The sequence below is a fragment of the Hermetia illucens genome, chromosome 1 (genome assembly GCF_905115235.1).
Source record: "Hermetia illucens chromosome 1, iHerIll2.2.curated.20191125, whole genome shotgun sequence".
NCBI classification, from domain to species: domain Eukaryota; kingdom Metazoa; phylum Arthropoda; class Insecta; order Diptera; family Stratiomyidae; genus Hermetia; species Hermetia illucens.
Window position 1 is genome coordinate 101338224 of NC_051849.1, and position 15953 is coordinate 101354176.

The window sequence follows — 15953 nt, forward strand, 5'->3', positions numbered from 1 at the left end:
TTATTCGCAACAGACTTCTAAGATGGTCGTCAGTACCAGCATACAGCTTGATGTCATCTAAGTACATCAAGTGTGTCAGTTCGCACTTAGCACGTAGACCATACTTTATTGCAAAACCATGCCCTCTAGCATCATTCAGTAGCTATGAAAGGGGGTTCAGTGCCATACAAAACCAAAGGGGACTCAATGAATCCCCCTGGAAGATGCCCCTCCGTATACGGATGGGCTCTGAGGTATTAGCACCCTCAGCTGTACGGACTGATAAGGTGGTATGCCACCCTTCCATGACTGTCGCCAAAAACTTGATTAGTTTCGGATCAATGCGATACAGATGTAGGATCTCGATTAGCCAGGTATGCGGAACGCTGTCGAAAGCCTTGGCATAATCGATATAACAACTGAAGAGGTTTCTCTGGCTTCTAGTTGCTTGTCCTACAACTAACGAGTCGATAATGAGTTGATCTTTGCAACCCCTTGACCCAACTCGGCAGCCCTTCTTCTCCTCGGACAGAATGTTGTTGGTCTCGAGGTGCGCATTGATCCTTCCACTAATAATGGACGTGATGAATTTGTAGAGGGTTGGTAAGCAAGTGATCGGTCTTTTGTCTGCGGGGTCCTGCACCGTGTCCTTCTTAGGGATAAGGTAGGTAATCCCCGCAGTGAGGAAAGGTGGAAATTCCTCCGGCCGACCCATGACCTCATTTATACTGCGCGCCAACCGACTGTGTACGCTGGTAAATTTCTTATACCAGAAATTCTGCACCCGATCCAGACCTGGGCCCCTCCAGTTCTTCGAGATGTTTATGGCTCGTCGAACTTCCTCTTCAGTAACATCCGCGAAATTCATGCCAGGTGTATTGGTATGGCGGGTGCCTTCGGCGGTGATCCACTCAGCATGCTCAGCATGCTGGGCAGGTAACCCCCAAAGTCCACCCCAATACTCTTTCGCTTCCGTCACCGAGAACTGTATTGTCTGGACGCTCTGTTGGGATTCGTTGAGAGATCTGAAAAAGCTCTGCTGGTTCCTCGCGTATGTTGCATTCTGGACACGTCTGGAATAACTTTCGCCATACCGTCGTAACCGACTGCATATGACAGAAAGTTTCTGTTTTAGTGTGTCCAGAATTTCAACTACGGGTGTCTCACAGGGGATGGCATAGTTCCGGTAAACCCTCTGCACTTTATTTCTCACCCGTCGGCTGGCACTGCCAGTGCTGATCTGAATCAGTCTAGCAATGTCATGCCTTAGTGAGTCCCGCCGACGTTCCAGACGAATTTTCCATGGTATTATTATTAAACTTATCATTTGTCTTAATTTGTTCGTTTGTTTGTTCGATAATGTCATGATTCTTTTTGTCAATAACTAATAAGTGATTTTGTATGCCCTTTCGATCGTCATTGTCCATTGTTCCGAATTCCCAATTCATCGTATCGCCACCAAGATTAATGAAACCTCTTTTCACTTTACTTCCTGTTGATTTTATTACCGATTCCAAACTATGCACGACTTCTAATATTTCTGTGGGATATATAATGTGTAGAACTATGTCGTATTTGGTTACTAGCTCTGATTTGTGCATATCATGTTTCTGAATTGATTTCCTCGATTATTGAAGTTTGCTGCGTGAAGGGAATCATCAGGATCTATAATCCTAATGTGAAGAATATCTGAAAGTTGAAGACTGTTACGTGTGTTGTATGTTGTAACCATTCGAGTAGTTTCCCTTGGATCATTTCTAAGATAATCTTTTGTCGGAAAAACTGCACATTTTCCTGTGAAAAGGTAATTTTTTAAGGCTTTGTGGGAAACAAAACCTTATTAGAATCGAGACGGTGTCTGTCTGTCCGTCTGTCTGTCTGTACATGTGAATGGAGGGTGCACATTTTTTATTCACAGAATGTAGCCATGTGGGGTATCAAATAAAAGGTCTCAATGAGTACTTTTCAAAACTGGTTCAATATTTGATATTGGGTGAAACATAGGGGAGTGTGGGCTATGACCCCCAAAAAGTGTAACAGGTCTCGTTCTCAGAACCTATCCAACCGAAAAATCTCTACGAAATCTAGGCCTCAAAATATATCCGGTTCCAATATCTGCACAAATAAAGTTAATAATAGTGTATTTCCACATTTTAGAAATTCACCTACCACCCTCCTTATGTTCATCCCAGAAGTACAAAATTTGTCATGCGTGTAACGAAGAACATAATGTCAAGTAATTATCAAGTTTGAAGAAAATCCAACTATTATTAACAAAGTTATAGGAGGTGAAACTTTACAATTTTTTGTGAATTTCGTGCACTCTACAACCTGCATGACGTCATCATCACATATCAATTCGTGAATACCACAACGAAATAAGTTCTTTGACTTGAGTCGCAGAGAATTAGTTTGTTTTAGTTTTTTAGTTATTTGTCAATCAGACATGTGTGTATATAGGTATATACTATATGCGTGCTAATGAAGTTTGCGTGTCTAATTCAGATAGATATAAGAAGTAAATCGGAATTCGTGTATATATGTGTACAGTATTCGGAAATAGGCAGATTGTTTGCTTAGGATGAGCGTAATATCTATGGCTGTAATATGTACGTATGTCTCGTAGTTTGGAAAAATATGAAGGATTATGTTGCATTTGTAACTATATACGGATAGAAAAATGTGCGTTGAAATTTCTTACATAAGATGAACACAAAAACACTTTCACTTTCCGTGTCCATCTTTTGGCTTTCTCGTAATCCGATTCTACAAGATTTGATACGAAAAATGTGTTCATTGCATATATTTTAGCTAAGTTTCTGGAATTTTCCTGATTACTTCGATTCCTGAGAAAATTCATGTAAAAATTTAAAATGTCATTTATCCATGTATTGGGGGCTAATGTTTTAATGCCTTTTCTGGTAATATTCACAAACTTCAAACTTAAATATCAAAATCTCGTCTAATGGACCTTGATGTAGTACTTTGTTGATAAGGTTCTTCTGCTCATCTGTAAATTCCAGGGTTTGTCCTTCTTCTGGGATTATCTTTCTTTCTTCTGTATGGTTTTTCAAACGTTTTTCATATTGTAAGGGTTGTTTAATATTGCATTCGTGAACATTTTTGAGTTTATGCTTCCGAAATTTTGGCTCTTCTTTGTGCCTAGTAGTCCTGTAGTTAAATCCTTCTTCTCGATCTTCTGTGTATTCTCCTCTATTCTTGTTCTTTTTGTTTATTACTTTTTGTTTTGACGTTTTTATACCATCTTTAATGATTTGATGGTCGATTTTATGTTCTTGGACCTGTAGAGGGGTTGCTTTAATTGTAGAATAGTGTTATTATATTGTTTCACCGCTTGTAATATCTAAACTCCAATCGGGAGTTTTTGTTCCAGGTTTAGGACTCTAATTTTTTCGTCATCTTGGTGGACTGCAAGTGGTGAACCGATTCCAGAGCGTGCAAAGACGTAACAGTCGGTTGTCAAGGCTATGGCATCAGTATTTTGAGATTCACATGGTATAATATTCAACGACTATCTTGAGAAGGAAAAAACGTTCAACAGTGACTATTACATAGCGTTATTAGAGCGTTTGAAAGATGAGATCGCGGAAAAACGGCCCCATTTGAAGAAAAAGAAAATGCAGTTTCATCTCTCGGCGGTGACTTGCCCAGAACTAAGCGTTTTAAATATCTCGGGTCAATACTATCAGCCAATGGAGAACTGCGTAATGCGTAATGCTTCACGCATTAACGCACAACCACAACCGGTGTTCTTTGTGATCGAAGTATCTCTATACTTCCGAGTGTTGGCCTACTATAAAAGGCAATGAACGGCGTTTTGTGGTAATGGGGACCAATATGTTCTATTGGACTAGTGGTGTGACACGTTTTGATCACATCTGAAATGAGGATATCGGCGATCAATATGGGGTTGCATAAATCATGGAAAAACTGCGAGAGGCGTTTTCGATGGTGTGGTTACGTAATCCCCGCTAACGAAAATTCACTCACCAATATTGGTCTGAGCATCGAAGTCAATGGTAAGCGACCAAAAGGCCGGCCGAAACAACGGTGGCTTGATACATGGGGGATTTAAAAGTCTTGCGATTACATCCAGATCAGGCATTTGATAAAATAAAATGGCGAAACCGATCTCGACAAGCCTACCCCGCTTGTGAAAGGTACAATGGCTGAAGAAAACGAAGAAGATGTGACGAGTGACGATCGCATGACAGCTCCGTGTCACATAGCTAAAAATTCCGTTGCCCTCTATTTTTTAGAAAGCTATTTAAATAAATTTTTTGATGGAAAGCCTTGTATTGATAATAGTCAACCTCATATGCTTCATACTCTGAGTTTAATATTATTAGCAAATGTGAAAAATTTAATCGACACCTGATATAAAAAAGGCCGGGCAGAAATAGATTCTTCATGAATAGAATTTCAATATTTCACTCGAATGTCAATTATTCGCGTTAATTATGACGTCATCATATTATTTGTATGGCTTGACTTTGGCACTAATAGTTGGATTTTCATGAAACTTGGCACGCGTATGCACGATACTGCCCTCTATCTCTCTAAATTTAATATTCCTAGAATGAACCTGAGCGGGGTTTTCTAGTCAATTTCTAAAAGTTGGTAACTTACTATTAGTAAATTTATTTGAGCAGATACCGGAATGGGACATCTCCCGAAGATTAGATTTCACATAAGTGTTTTACAGAAAACAATGAAAAGGCAAGAGCTAATTTACTATTGCTTGAACACTTCAAAGCAGTTGGCATAAATAGCATCTATCCAGCGATGCTAAAGGAAGGAATAGAACACTTAGAGCGACGGCTAACAAACATTTTTCGAGGATGTATTGCTTTGGGGGAAATGCCTACCTCTTTGCAGAAGGTTAAGGTAGTCTTCCTACAGGCTTACTGGGAGAGATGACTATTCAAATACAAAGAACTTCAGACAAATCAGTTGAACATTTATTTCCCTGAAATGTCTGGAGAGACTGGTTGAGCGTTACATTCGTGAGAAGGCGGTAACGTCGTATCCACTAAATGAAAACTAAAACTTTTCCCAGGGTGGAAAGTCATGTGAGTCTGTTCTTCACTTCTTGGTTTCTAAGATAGAGGACACAACTTTGAAAGGCGAGTACGCTACAAGGGTGTTCGTGAACATTGAAGGGGCATTTGATTGTGTGTCTGGGTACTATCGCCGCCATGAGCACTACATCCGGCGCAGCTCTAAATGCATTACTTAATTTACAGCCCTTGGATTTGCACATAGCTAAGAATACAAAATATTCAATCATATTCTGCTAAACTCCAAGATAACAAACATATTATCGCATGACAATACATACATATATATGTACGCATCTAAATTGATTTTACGCATCTTCACGCATCTTCACGCATTTCAACTTTACTCCATGTACTTATGTACGTAAATTAAGAACTTCTGGTAACCATATATATATATATGGGTTACCACAAGCTTTATTAGCACATAAATGCCCATACACATGTCTACCTCGAGTAATTGAAACTGATATGTAAATAACTCCCCCCATGAATCCCCATGATGGCTTCATCCACGTTTTAGGGTGCAATAAATTTACCTGAACTGCGAAAATTTGACCTTCTCTTTCACTTTGTTAATAATAGATGGATTGCCTTCAAACTTTTCAGAATCATGTATGAATTTGCATGTATGGGTACCCCCCATAGCCCCCCCCCCCCCTTTAAATTCAACGTAAAAGGATGTAACCCACTGCATGTGTGAGCGTTCACAGTTCCCACCTTTCTACCCAATTTGGTGTCAATCGCTATTACCGTCTCCGAGAAAAATGCGTGTGACGGACAGACAAACAGACATAGCCAGGGTGGTGAGCTCAATCATGCTGTATGCAGTCCCAGTTTGGGGAAAAACACTGTAGGTTTTAGGCAATACACATAAAATGAGTACAGTTTACAGAAGAACATCCTTAAGGGTGTGTTCTGCCTTCAGGACCGTCGATGCAGCGTTCGTCATCTCGGGAATGATGCCGATTGACATCTTGACAACCGAAATGATGAACATTTCGAGAGTTTTTTTAGTGGGTGAAAATCCCATACTCTGGCGTGTCCAGGCCAAAGCCTTTTGAAAATTTCCACCTCCTCACAAAAAAAAAAAAATAAAGAGACAGAGAGACAGTAAACCGATTTTAATAAATAAAATAAAATAAATAAAAACAGCTGTTACCTAGTAATGACATTCTATCTTCTTTCAACTTTTATATGAACTTTCAAGGTTCTGTGGAAAACAAAACCGTACTCTTTGTCAGGCCGTCTATTTTGCCTATCTGTCAGTCACACGCCCTTTCCTCAGATCTTCTTCTTTTTATTATTCTCGTTACCATTATAAATGGCGGGAAGGTGGAAACTGTGAATGCCCACGCATGTATTAAGGAAGATCTTAGCGTATTTAATTGGCAGTACCCACCCACAATAGACCGGACTGACGAATGTATTGGGCAACCTTATCCGTACTCATCGTAGGCTCCCAATATTTGGCAGTATCCATATGTGGTTTAGTGCCTATGATGTGTGCCGATAAACTTCCCCAATACATTCGCAACTCCGGTCCATTGAGTGTGAATAATACTTGCTGTACTGTGACATTGAGTTTAAGGGGGTCCCCGTGCATGCAGAAGGTTTTTGGTCCCCATACATGCAGAAGGCGATTGTAACTTTTTCACCAAATATATAATTTGGTGTATCAAATGGAAGGTCTTGATTAGTACCTCTTGATTCCAGCATTAGTTTTGACATTAGTTATTATATGTATAAAGGGGTGAGTACGGGAATGAAAGTGGAAATCTAAGTTGCCTCTATGCAGTTTCTAGGTCTCATATACACTCAAACGGCTAATAAATGAGACGTCAGCTGATCATTGACTTTTTACAAAAGGAGCTTTTCGTTAATTAGTTACTGGAAGCTCACGTAAAGTGCTTTCTCCTAAGCTTTCACCGGCAACCAGCTGATTACCAAGTATCGCAACCATCTATCGACTTCTCGAGGTTTGAATAACACACCACACCACAAAGCTGGCAGTAATATAATACCAATTAGAAAAATAAACAAATATTTTTTATGGGACTCCTGGATTTAGGGCGTGGGCAAACAGAAAGTTAATATACAGGCAAATTGTTGGAAAGAGGGTCAAATTGAATAATTGTGGATTTAGGTAGGGAGTAGGGGAAATATGTAGGAAGTTGGGATAAAGAGAACCAGGAAAACAAAATGCGTGCGGGTAACTAAAAATGGACTCTGCAATCAATATCAGATGATTTTGTATATGAAATATATTGATTAACAGCATTGTTTAACTTTTAAATAAAACTAAAATTAAAAATAAAACCTCATTAAAATCGGTTTACTGTCGGTCTATCAGTCGTTCTATCGGTTCGTCTTTTACACGCACTTTTCTGGAAATTTTGTAGCCATATGCAAACTATAAAATTCCACATATTTATGGGGATGTCCTCGAAAAATGGGTGAACATTTTTATTCTCCGAATATGGCCCTGTGTGGTATCAAACGAAACGCCTCGATTAGTACTTTATGAAACAGATTTAACATTTGTCAAAAGTAGCGGAGTGAGGGGCCGAAAAGCACACATTTGAAGTGAGGCGGGATCTATTTTTAAAAACTACTCTATTCGAAAATTTGAAAAAAAAAAAAAATCATAGGGATGCCTCTATATAAAATTCAAACCTTAGAATACATCTCATATCGATTTTTGTCCAAAAAAGTTAGTCATGGTAAAAAATTTTGAATTTAACCGCAATGCCTCATTATAGGATTGCAAAAATTTTCAAAAACAGGTCAGTCATATTGGGAGGTTTGAAGCGAATCGTATTAATAACAAAGCTGTGATAGGTCAAATTGGCAGTTTCGTCTAAATTCAAAGCAACCACAGGTAGCAGTCTGACATATTAAATTCATATATACTATAACCTATTAAAAATAATAATAATCGTTGACGCAACCATCCATATTGGATCAAAGCCTTGAAGTGTGTTACAGCACTTCATTCAAGGCACTACAGTACACTGTAGGATGCAATGTGGGAAGCATTGTGCTTGCCAGAGATTATTACACCTGATTTGGCTGGTATCCGACATTCAGTCATGACAATAACTATGACCTATTAGCTACGTATAAATGGAATCGTGGTCTAATGAAATATTGTCACATATGAAATACACAAAACTTTTCATATATGAAGCGCCGAGCTTCCCGTTTGCAAGTCCTTTTTTTTGTACGACTGAGTATTGGACAGTCAAAATGAGCTCTTCCTCCGTTATAGAAACTAGAGTGGAGCCAGACACTTTGGATTACGAGCATATATCCAAGGCGCTCAACTTCGTAAAAGGAAGGGCCATGGGCAAAGAAAACGCAATGTCAAAAGACTGCACCAATAACCAAAAACCGGTTTTCCCGACGAACTCATTTCACAATTTATTTGTTTTATTGCGAACTAGAACTTTGTCCGGGGAGCTGGGATTTGGGAGTCATTAAAATGGATTTTCACTGAATAATTGAGAATTTCCATTGTTATCAGTAGAACCGGTTTTTTCGAGATTGCCCATCCCGCATGTCATCATCACAGAATGTATTACAAACTTTCTCGACTTGATTGAAACAAATGAAATAAGCTTCTTATAAAGTTTGTATTTGACAATAATAAAAAAATCACAAAACTTATCACACATAAAAGTTTTACGCTAGCTTTTCAGGAACAGCACAAATGTTTCATTACAAAAAGCACACAATCTAAAATATAAATAATTTACTTAAGTAGTCCCGGTGTATCTCATAATATTACTTAGCACAATCACTTATATCTAAAACCCAACTGTTATCTGTGCCCCGTTGTATGGCGGTGCACACTGAGATCCAACGGAACGTCCATGTCCATATCCAAATCCATTGGTTCCATCATGCAATGCGTATCGACAATTTTTGATTGCACTCCCCAATAAGGAGCTGGTGGGGCAGGTGAGACCGCATCGTCACTTATATGGAAGCGACGATCGTATGACAAAAAGACACCGTCATAGTAGCCATCCAACTTGTACATTTCCGGGTGCTGATAGCTGTTTAGGCATTCATAGCTGCAACTGCACGGTGGGGTCCTTTCGATCAGTCGACTCGTGAATTCGGGATACGGAATTCTGGGTTGGGCTTCTTCGGAATCTCGCGATATACGGTATGCTCCCGTCTCCTTAGGAGGTGTCTGGTCCACGAGATGATCACCTGACTGCGCCTTGGCTTTGTTCTCTTCTATGAGACTTGTATGCTTGAAGGTTTTCACGTGTTTGCGGAGTGATGAGGGGTCTGTGTAGCGCTTTTGACATCCTGGTACTTTGCAGACGTAGGGTTTCTCCGTAAGATGAGTTCTTGTGTGCTTGAAACGATCTGACGAGTTTGAATATGCTTTTGTACACCCTTCCACTGGGCAAACGTAGGGTTTTTCACCCGAATGAGATCTCGTATGTATTTTTAGGTTTTCCGCCCGCGAGAAGCTCTTTTCGCACTGGGGGCACTGATGAGGTTTTTCTTTGGTATGCGTTCTGACATGGACTAGCATTTTATAACGCGCGTTAAAGCCACGCTCCATGCGCGAGCAACCCTCCCATTTGCAGTAGTAAAGTCCATCTCCAGAAGCAACGGCGTGGGTTTGCGTAACGTGCGCAGCAAGACTTTCCAACGTATCAAACATTCTGAAATTAAACAAAGCATTGTTAATTATGTGCAAATAATTACTTTCACTATATCTGAGTCTTACTTTGAGCAATTCAGCCAACGGCAAACAAATTCTTCTTCAACTTCAATGTTTGTGGATTTCGGTCGTACTTCAACAATAGACTTATCAGCCACACGCATGATTACCGAAGTAGTCCTTGATGATTCTGGAGCTGCAGACGAAATGTCTCTATCTTTTTCGCTGTGTGATGGATCCAGATATAAAGTTGGGGGTGATGTAGAGTGCGGCGGCGTTGGAAACTGCGGGTAGTCATCCTGTATAAATTGATAGTGTCCTTCGTACTTAGATAATCCAATAAACGGAGGATATTCACTCCAAGGCGGGGTTAATGTATAAGGCCGCCTATAAGCGTTGTAACTCAGAAACTCCATTTTTACTGTCCTTTGGACTTGACCGACTTCTGACTTTTAACCGATTAATTGTCCGAATTTTGCGACGTTAATTGTACGGCGGTCTAATAAGAACTAAACCTCAAGTATGCAATAGTATCTTTTTTAAAGGAAAAATGCCTGCAACTGATAGTAGTGATAACGATAGTCGCGGAACGTACATATACAGTGTGCGCGAAATATTCCATATTTCTTATCAAGAAATTCGTGTTCAATGAATTTCGAGCGTCAAGCTGTTGAAATACAGTACACTCCCCCCACAAGATTACTTCGCGTGGAGTTTGTTCCCGGCTTACATATATGATGAAGCAGTTATACTAGCGCTTATAGCGTGGATATGGGTAATTTGGACTAGGGAATTTTATGATGATGTGATCTTGATAGTATTTTTAATTCAGTGCAATATTTTTTGTGGACATTATCTGCTCGTTAGTCTTTTGGGACTTGCAAAAATGATTCAGCTCCCACATGCAGCGGTGAGTTGGACGTTGAAAATATTTCAATTATTTTTTATCTACCCTCGCTAAACGTCGGGGTACATGGTTTTTCATAAAATGTTAAGAAATTCGTGCAAGTTTAAGCATCCATTCCGATTCATTGGTTTAGACCATCAATAGGTTTGCTTTTACAGGTTTCGTAACTCTGAGCTTCGCTTGGTAAAGTAGAGAATAACTCTCTTATGTAAGTCCTGATGTAAGGTTTATTGTGTTGTATGTGTGCGCTAGGCTGGCTTGGCTTAATCTACAAAGGATCCCATTGATCCTTGAAGGGTTGTTCATGAAAGCACCAAAAGAATAAACTTAGATGATTTTGAATTCAAAGTATAGTTCCAATAGATATAAATATTCAAAGTAATTTGGAACGTTTGCTGTATCTAATCTATTGGTACTATTTTCGATCCGAACTTGTTTGTTCATCATTCAAAACAGTCTTGATGCCACCGTTCTTCGAGCGGTTACTCGAGTTAGCACTTCAATTTTCAGTTTATTTTGGCAAATATATCTGTAATAGTTTAAATTATTAATTTCTCGCGTACTCCATTAGAAAATTTAAAGGTAGGGGCATGGCTGGGTTTCTCCTGATGTAGCTGATTTTTGGAATTTCCCTGACTGCATCCTATTAATTTACCAGGAAATAGCTACGTAACAAATTTCACGCGCCGCACAACATTCTAGAACGGACGATCCCTATATGTACCTAGGACGTTAAAAACTCTCCTTGTACTAAATAAGATGACAAACAGGAATAACTTGAAATCAACCTTTAAAGGTTGGAAACTCTGTAGACAGAGGTACTTTAGACAGCAACAGAAATGCCGTAAGAAAACATACTTTCATGTTCACTTGGCTTCTTTAGCTTATAATTTTCATCCCACTTTGTAGAGTGAGTTTTCCTTCTCGTTCTTTCGTGAGTACACATTAAGGGTTTCTCATTTTTAAGGGTTTGCGTAAAAAAAACTTTTTTTTTGGGTGTCCAACAAGCTTTTTGGTTGGTCCCAACGCTGTTGCCATCTAATTATAGGTCATGCAGCTTTATTCCCCAAACTTGGACTGCTCACAGCAGAATAAAACTCATCACCGCGGCTATAAGTAGCCTGCAAGTATTCCGTGCAAATTTCCTCTGCAAATATTGTATAAGCCCAGTGCTCTCTTTACTAAGGCTTAGCAGCACTGATTGCTTCACTTGAATACAACTCAGCATCTTCTTGATGCTTTGCAACAACAACCCGTGCAATGTCGTCGGCGTCACCCAATAGCTTCTTCCGGAATTGGAATATTAGGTATATCATTGTGCATGATGTTCTACAGTAGTACGCCCAGCACAGCCCTGGTTTCCATCACCGATGTCATACCAGTGCGTCCGTTTTCGCAAGTAGCTATGGGCAATTGCAGCCAGATAGGTGCGAACATCAACCGTTGCCAGAGACTTTCGTATAAGGTTCTGACTGGCCGAACTCAATGCATTTTTCACATTCAGGGTCACAATCACGCAATATTTACTGCTACTACTCTTTCCGTGAATTGCATTTTTGGCCAAGCCAACAACCAATTTGATGGTATCATCGCTTGATTTGGCTTTACGGGACCCTAGTTGTCTATCTAAAAGTTCTCGTTGGCTGTCGACAGCTGGGAGTGATGCATCGTAAATTACCTAGTTTAACATTTTCTCTATGGTACCAAAAGAAATATGGATCTATAGTAGGAAGGTCCACCTGGGTCGCAGTACTCAGTGAACTATTTGGTGTGTCGTCTAAGCCCGGGGTTTTACAGCCGATTATTCCACCTAAGATCTCCAGCATTTTGTCTCTGGTGATTGCCGGAAATGGCGTCACATTCATACTGTCGCTGAGCCGTTCCCCTTGGTTACGAAAGCCGTCTGATATTTCCGCCTAGATTTCAGTGGTAGGTTTTGTCGATAACAAACGTTGACCTTAAGGAGGAGTCCCCATACACCTAAAAGATGGGTGAAAAAATTGGTTACAAAGAGGCGGAGTGCGAAAGGAGTCAATTGTTTCAAGGACCAATTTTTAAAAACTCAACCGAAATATCTGAAGAAATTTACGGCGCACATTGTATCTAGGTCCCAAAATACCCTTCGTTACAATCTGCTCAGACGATCCTACGAGTGAGACAATCTGTCGTCCTTGCAATATCGAACACGTATGTGGAAAGGTATATTTCTGCCTGGCTTGAACCGGACTGTCTGAGAGTCCCAGGATATCAAGGGAAGCCCGGAGGGATTGGAGTACAATACCTGTAACTAACAATATTATGGGGACTACAACTACCTTTTCGAGATGCCAAATTGCATTGACTTTCCCCGCCAGTGACTGATAGTTCATAATCAGCATTTTATAAGCTCGGGTGGTGACCACGCCATCTTGAATGGCGCATAAAACTCCTTCCATTTTAGCAAAGAGCTCCTCAGAACACGGTCATCTGTTCGACAGATGCAAATCGACAAATAGATGACAGAGGTAATTCACGTGTTTACCGTGCATTATCTTGCCTTGACCTGACCCCACTTAGAGGACAGTGAAGCCCATGGTGTTTTACGTAGGCACCTGTCGTGAGACTTAACTCCTATGGTCCTCTTAAGACGCGGATTGATTTTGTGACCACAATCAGAGCCCCGCTGAGACAAGCAATAACGGTACCAGTCTATACCAAGTGCATGGCTTAGCATTCATACTGGTGGATGCAAGAATTACCTAAATCTCTACCGAACTATGGAGTACGGCACCCGTGTTGATACGCAACACTACGTCGAGGCCCGAAGGTCTCTTCTCGCTTGAGCATAACCACAACCACCATGAAACTCCCACTAGGGGGGCCAACCGCAAATAACCGAGCTGTCCTCACATACAACACTAGTTCACCCGAAGTATGTGAGTCCAGGGGCTTTTCCAATTCCCATGGTACCAGTATACCCCTGGTAAGGTTTCGTGACCAATTTGCCACTTCAGATGAGTCCCCGTGCAGACTCGGGTCTGATCGCCCTGATTAGGCCTTTGGAGCATTCGCCTACTGAATCACGGCCGGCAAACCAAAGTGATTACAGCGTCTCCCGGTGCCAACGCTATGGGGACTCGCTTGCACTTTGATGCAAAAATAACCTCGTAGAAAGTTGACTTGGCGGTGATGTTGTGCCGCACCACACTCCTGCCTTCGATGTAAAGAGGCAGGTTCATCTGCTCCATGGTAAGATTTGAAAAATTCATTCGGAATTTAGACGTAGTAGACCGTATATGCCGCTGGACGTTTTCCAGATTGGTCTTCGTCCATGGTAATATTCCGAACGTACTATATATGCCAGTCTAGAGATACTTAAAGTTCAGTGCGCTTACTTTGTTCTTCCCCGAGAAATGCAATTTCAGCAATAACTTGTCACTTTTTTATTTATTTGATTTTCAATGATTCATTATCATTCCACTTAATGCTGCACCAGTAATAAGCTTAGATCAACGGAAAAGTACAAGGACAAACGCAAATATTCCTAGTTGGTAGTTACAAAAAATTTGCTTCAAGATAATATCGCGGTGATCCACTCTCCGGTCACGTAGGGGTAGTAGGTTTTGCTGCATGGTAGAGGCTGCTCTTTCTCAATGTGTGATCCATCCATTTCCATTTATCCCTTTTGATTAACACGTCCACGTGCATGTGACCTGTACGCCAATCAAGTCAAAGTACCCTAATTTGACGCAAACATTTTGATGAAAGTCCGAGTAGTAGTGGTGGCCACCTCCCATATGGATACTCCCATATAGCAATCTAGAAGTAAGATTGGCGCGAAACAGTTTCAATTGGATGTTCGTGTTAACACAACAAAACAAGGGATTTAGCACTATTACGCACCGGGCGGCATCAAGTTCCGTGTTGCTAAATCATCCCCTTTAATGTTTTATCCATTGATGCAAGTAGGATCAGAGCAACGACCCGCAGGCTGATAATCTAGATTTGGTTGTTGAGTATTTTCAGGCCGACTATATTTGTCTTCTCCAAATTTAGAATCATTTGGTCATTGCTCGTTATTCGATGAGAGAGCACGTAGGTGGCATCAACGTAGTCGAATTGTCTGAGGAAAGATGACAAAGTCCATTAAACCCCTCCACGTCTTCCAGCCAGAGTATCAATAACGAGAAGGAGAAGTATCGGCGACAGAATGCAATCCTTGCGGATATCATTTTAGACTTCAAATTTATCTTAGATTTTACCTGGATGTTACACGTGACATTTTACTTTGTTATATTGTATCTCAGTCTGATAATAGTTATTAGTTTCTCTAGAATGCCGCTCCCACGCATAGCATCCCAGATTCACACCCTTTTGACTCTGTCGAAAGCCTCGTTGAAATCAATAAGAGGCAGTTACAGCGATGATTTTAACTTCACCCAACGCTCCTCAATTATCCAAATGGTGTTAATATGGTCGGTAGAGACGAACCCGGGGTGGAAACCTGCTCTTTATCGGATGATTTGAGCTAGCACCTTCGCGATAGCAGAAAGAACCAAATACGCCTCCAGTTGTCCCAACAAAGAAGGCTGCTTTTCTTCGCTTTTACAAATGAGTGGAACTAGTAGCTCTGCAGAAACGGCAGGAGCTGCACAGAAAAGTTTTGCAGGGAACCATAAAGACCAACGGCTTTACCCGCTTGGGCGTCTTGATGATAAAGATATTTTCGATTCTATTCGGAAGAACAGTCCTTATTCGCATGTTACATCCGCTTGTCGTATCAACTGATGTTATACGATTCAGAGTCATAGTAAAATGCTCTTTCCTTTCGAAAATTTTATTCACGATCTTTCTAACTTGAACCGAACTTCAAGGGAGAATTCAGTTGGACGATGAAGAGTGCTTCGGCGAGTACTGAAACTGTTGCCTGTAGTACATTGCGGTGTTGTTGATGACGCCGGCTCTGCCCCCATCGAATTAGGGCTAACAGTCTGTAATACATAGACAGAGTCCTAGGAAAAGAGTTTAATGAATTTCTCGGCAACAAAGTGCTCCTTTGGCGGTAGAAAATCAATTGGAAATTCTGAATCTCATACTTTTAAAGTGCTCTGAAAAGGGTTGCACTGTTTCCCGCGGCATAAAAGGTGAAACGGTTTCTTGGTGGAATCGAGAACTGCAAAGACTGAGGAAGTCAACCAGAGGACTTCCGAATCGTGCTTTTAAAAGTAATAAGAATGAAAACTGGTTAATCTTCCGGAACCCACAGCATGAATATAAGAGGCTTGTAAAGGGTTCGAAGTAAGACTCAAGGAAAATTTCT

At 40.6% G+C, this 15953-nt stretch overlaps 1 protein-coding gene and 1 long non-coding RNA gene across 2 annotated transcripts in view; one reads left to right on the forward strand and one right to left on the reverse strand.

Annotated features, from left to right (window-relative positions):
* Positions 1–8799: 8799 nt before the first annotated feature.
* LOC119646605 (zinc finger protein GLIS2 homolog) lies at positions 8800–10266 on the reverse strand. Its single transcript, XM_038047105.1, has 2 exons — positions 9814–10266; positions 8800–9748 (listed from the first exon to the last, which is right to left on the reverse strand). The coding sequence occupies exons 1-2, from the start codon at positions 10161–10163 to the stop codon at positions 8884–8886; spliced, it is 1215 nt and encodes a 404-aa protein (XP_037903033.1). The 5' UTR covers positions 10164–10266; the 3' UTR covers positions 8800–8883.
* A 252-nt stretch (positions 10267–10518) lies between these two features.
* LOC119646179 overlaps positions 10519–15953 on the forward strand; it is an 84899-nt gene continuing 79464 nt past the window's right edge. The window contains exon 1 of the long non-coding RNA XR_005248698.1: positions 10519–10657. This is a non-coding gene — a long non-coding RNA (uncharacterized LOC119646179). The remainder of the gene's footprint in view (positions 10658–15953) is intronic.

Excerpts from the sequence above, each read along its gene's own strand:
- LOC119646605 (XM_038047105.1), bottom strand. The coding sequence starts at position 10,163 with ATGGAGTTTCTGAGTTACAACGCTTATAGGCGGCCTTATACATTAACC. Across the intron at positions 9,749-9,813 it reads CGTTGGCTGAATTGCTCAAA|AATGTTTGATACGTTGGAAA; the intron begins GTAAGACTCAGA and ends GTTTAATTTCAG.